This window comes from Phalaenopsis equestris, unplaced genomic scaffold (assembly GCF_001263595.1).
Source record: "Phalaenopsis equestris unplaced genomic scaffold, ASM126359v1 Scaffold000291, whole genome shotgun sequence".
In the NCBI taxonomy this organism is placed as follows: domain Eukaryota; kingdom Viridiplantae; phylum Streptophyta; class Magnoliopsida; order Asparagales; family Orchidaceae; genus Phalaenopsis; species Phalaenopsis equestris.
Window position 1 is genome coordinate 953,445 of NW_018164733.1, and position 4,755 is coordinate 958,199.

Here is a 4,755-nt window from a genome sequence, read left to right on the forward strand (position 1 = left end):
TAATCGAATGTACACTCTTAGCATTAAATAATTCTGAAGGCTTAATGTACCACCTTTTCTTTATAATATGAAGAATCTTCCTCCTTTGGCTAGAATCCATTAAAAAACAAGCTTATGATTTGATATTGAACTATATGTTTTATTTTCCTCAGCAATGTTTGATAATGCATCTATCCAAATTTGCCATAGAGAGAAAATATCTCCACAAAGTAAATGTTGTCTTAATAGGCAAAATAAAATAAAATAAAAACAACGTTAGAATTCTCTATAAAAGATTGATAAGTTTCCCAAATTTGTGCTTTTGCTGTCATGAAATTGTTTGGCGTGGCTGATAAACTTGGGATGTTAGAATCCTTCCAATTTTTGTAACTAGCGAGTTAGGCGGTGTATTGATTGCACTAGTAATGATTGATCATTCACTAGTTGTAAGTGGAGGAACTATTTATTTTCTCCAATTCAATTAAAACTTGGCCATTTGTGCAATTAGAAGAGGATTCTTTCCACATCAGCAGCTGTTCTGTAGCATATGATTTCATAGTTGAAATTTTTACTTTTGCATTGTATACTTTCTATATTCTCCGACAACTTGGATGTGAAAACCAACATTTTCTTGTGGGCCAAAGCCAAATGTAGAAAGTACTGCACAGCCAAGTAAAGTTTACTGAAACGCTACGTGGAGGAACTATTTGAATAATCAATTTCTGAAAATGAGTCTGTAGAGCCTATCTGAAGAATGATTTAATTAGACCTCACTAATAGTAGCCTTTTTTATTGAGTAGAAGTTTGTAATAGTAATGCAACAATGCCTGTCATGCCTACATTGAATGTGCCTGCCTTTGTGTATTTTTCATCACTTTTCCATTGATTAGCTCTCTTGTAAATATCGAATTTTAGGTGGTAGATATGTAGATACAATTGAGAATTATTTGTATGTATGTAAATACCTTTTTGAAATTTCAATTCCATTCTTGTAATTCCACCAAAGTTTTCTTGAGCTTTTAAACTGTGAAAATTTTTGCAGTACAAATTTACATATTGCAAATAAGGCAGTATCTCGTTTCCTTTCTGCAAAGGAATGTATATCATCACATTTTATCATGAATGCTACATTAAATCAAAACAAAATCATCTGCAATACTTTGCTCCACTTTCTCCGCTGCCCTTTATTCTACGAATATCAAACCACTCTCCTTAAACATTTGCATCATATTTTCAAATCACCATACTTATTAACATCTTAAAATTGAAACTACATAGCTGAAACATAAATATCACCGATTACAATGCAGAATGTGCGCATACAATCTATGAAGAAAATGTGCAGTGCTTTGCCAACTACATGAAATCCTTATTCATCAATTCTGCAGTAGCATCAATTTCAACAAAATCATCAATAGTATACTTAACCTTATCAAACCTCCCTTTTTCGCTAATCACTTTAAATTTTATATAATCTCCACAAACAAATGGCCTGTAGATTCTCTCCTCCTCCCCAACATCTGGTGCCACAATCATTTTCTCATCCTCAAAGCACCAAAAGAAAGCCACAGAAAGCCTTCTGCTGCTTGGCTTCCTCAACACAACCCTGTGCTGAGATGATCTGAATTTTCCATTGCTCCAAGCCTGCAACAAATCTCCAATATTTACAACCAATTCTCCTTCACTATACTTTATATCCATCCACTTCCCATCCTTTTCTCTAACCTGAAGCCCACCAACCTCATCCTGATACAAAATTGTTAGACAGCTCATGTCTGTGTGCATTCCCAGACCTTCAATTTCTTCAGACTCTGTGTTCTTTGGAGGTGAATCTTTGGGCTCTGTGTTCCCTCGCGCCGAATAACTGTTGATCCGCATGTATCCATGGCACCGACCGAACTCAGATTCGTAATACTTTGCATCAAAACCATCACCCAGACACCTCAAGAGAATTGTCATAAGCTGTTTTGATAGTTCCATCATCTTATTTCCATACATCTGCATCGATCTGCTGTTGACATCGAAAATATCATTTAAGAACCTTTTCATGCATAGATTTAAAGCACCAAATTGCTTTGTATTTAAATTTATAGGTTTAAGTGTGAGATATGTAAATGCATAAGAATTCTGTGCTAAGTATGTAAATTTCCCTTGAGAATAATGTTCATGATTGATATTATTATGTAGGATGATGGAATACATCTGCACCTACCAAAGGTCATGCTTTGGGGCGTCAAAGAGGACATCACTCGATCTCTTTGCGGACAAGTAGTAGTTGGGTCCGGAGACTCGAAGGCTCTCGAAGAACGGCGATGCTACGAAATGTGGAGTGTAGGTTTTGAGAGAGGAGGAGGGGCCTAACTTGAGTTTGGTTTCCAGTGGAAGGCTCAAAATGTTATCTGAAAAGTTGTAGAATTTGGTGTACAAATCCTTGGAAATGCCATGGTTTTTGATGTAGAAGAAGCCCTAGTTTCTGCAAGCTTGGGAAAGGGTGGTGAGCGAAGAAGAGTTGAGGGGCTGAGATATATCTATGAGAGGAAGCTGAAGTTGAGTCCTTGAATAATCATCCATGGTATTGTGGGGAGATGGGAGGGTAGAAGGTTTCAGTGTTTCTTCAGCTATGTTGATGTCTATATATAATATAAGAAAGTCCTCTTTTTTTTTTCTCTTAGCTAAGCATTAATGGACAAATTCCTCGGAAATTAGTTGATTGTTACTTCCCAATTCTATCATTTTTTGTTGCACTCTATTTGGCCTAATGGCTGAGAGCTTTCTTCGAGTTTAAGATTTAGCACATATGGGTGTGTGAAAAAAAGACAAAATGCGGAATGAATATATTCGTGATAGGGTTGGTGTAGCTCCTGTGACAGACAAAATTAGAGAAAGTCGGCTTAGATGGTTTGGTCATATTAAACGTCGACCATTAGATGATCCGATTAGGAGAGTAGATGTTTTAAATTCGACTTGTGTTAAGAAAGGCAGAGGTAGACCTAGGAAGAATTGGGCTTATTGTATTAAAAATGATCTTAATTCACTAGAACTAAATGAAAATATGACACTAAATAGGACGCAATGGAGAAAAAAGATTCATGTAACCGACCCCACGTAGTGGGATTAAGACTTTGTTGTTGTTGTTGTTGTTGTTGTTGGGTGTGTGAAAAAAAAAAGTGTTAAGTAGTGAAAGCATGTAATATTTTAGTATCAATGATCATAAATATCACATCATGAATTATATAATTTTTTTGAATTTTTATCATGATTGCAGTGTTTATCATAATCATCATATCTTGAATGATTATGATATGCTAGCCCATAAGATAAGTTGTTTAAATGTTGGATAATAAAGATTTTAAATTGGAAGATTTACATATCACTCAATCCCTATGTATTTATATATCTAGTCTCATACTTTACTCCCATAAAATACATAATATGACAATTGAATATATTTTCATTGTTGTGGTAATGTTCATGTATGATTTAATGTAGAACAATCCACACTATTGAAATTTAATATTACCATTTGCTTTCGTTAAACAATCATAGTTTATGTGTTCTTAAAAAATAATGAGAAAAAATAAAAAAAATTATGTGTTCTTAAACCAAAATTATCAAAAGTTTCTTATATTGCTAATCACCATATTTTTCATTAGGCCATCATGGAGGCAATGAATGATTTGATCTCTAGTCTCATATTGGTTGAAAACAAGCTTGTTTAATCTCGTCCAAAGCCATGTTTGATATGTTTTGAGCACTAATCTTAATGGACTTTAGATGAGATAACTTTTAGAGAAGTACTTGAAAATCCGAGTTTAAATTTTAGTGAATTTATAATCAAATTGAATGTCACAACGAGATAATTTAATAGCATTAAAAGTGATCAAATTTAAGTCTGAGTAAGCCCAAAGTGTGATAATTTTTTTTTCTAAAACATTAATTGTGTTTCAAAATGAGGAGTCTTGCAATCAAGGATTTTAAACGAGGCATCAACATGAGGTCAACAATTAAATCAATGAGAAAGATCAAACAATTTATGGTTATTATGATATATAAATGCGAAATTATTAATCTTTAATCAAATAAATTAATATGAGTTGTCCGAGAAATGATTTTATATTTTTGCAAAAAGTCTGAGAAATTATTTGATATTTTTGCAAAAAATATTAAAATGTTAATTTTTAAAATCATAAATAGAATTTCATTCGCCACACGAAGGAATATAGACTTGGCTCTTGAGTATAAAGAACTTGAAGATCGAAAGTACTTTAAAATTATGCTTGAAGATAAATGTTGAGGACTGCAATAACTACCATTAGCTAGTTGAAATCATAATCTGTCTTTATCCAATCACCATATTGCAACCATCATCTTTTGATCATTATTCTATGGCTATCGTCGTCAGACCACCATTACCCAATCGTCATGATCAGACCATTAGCTTGAAACCAACATCATTTAACAATCGACTTTATCTCACACTATTTCTATCTCTACTGTAATTAAACAAGTTTAAGTTAGGACATTATTTTGTAATAATTTTCATTGAAGGGAAAAACAAAACTTTAAGAGTGCATTTACCGTGGCCTATTGGTTGGCGGGGTTCACTATAAGTCCCCTCAGATCACGGGTTTGATCCCCAGTGACACTGGGTTTTCGAATATTTAAAGACATGACACGCTATCATCATAGGGTCTAGCGCATGGGAAATCAGTATTTGGGATTTTGTCAAATACCGATCCTTATATATATATATATATATTTGGGTTTGGTTCTGAG

General features: G+C 33.6%; 1 protein-coding gene across 1 annotated transcript; it reads right to left on the minus strand.

The window, feature by feature from the left end:
* Positions 1-1,209: 1,209 nt before the first annotated feature.
* On the minus strand, positions 1,210-2,661 carry LOC110025156 (gibberellin 20-oxidase-like protein). Its single transcript, XM_020725458.1, has 2 exons — positions 2,192-2,661; positions 1,210-1,990 (listed from the first exon to the last, which is right to left on the minus strand). Exon 2 carries the CDS (start codon positions 1,981-1,983, stop codon positions 1,336-1,338), a length of 648 nt encoding a protein of 215 aa, XP_020581117.1. The 5' UTR covers positions 1,984-1,990; positions 2,192-2,661; the 3' UTR covers positions 1,210-1,335.
* Positions 2,662-4,755: the final 2,094 nt, after the last annotated feature.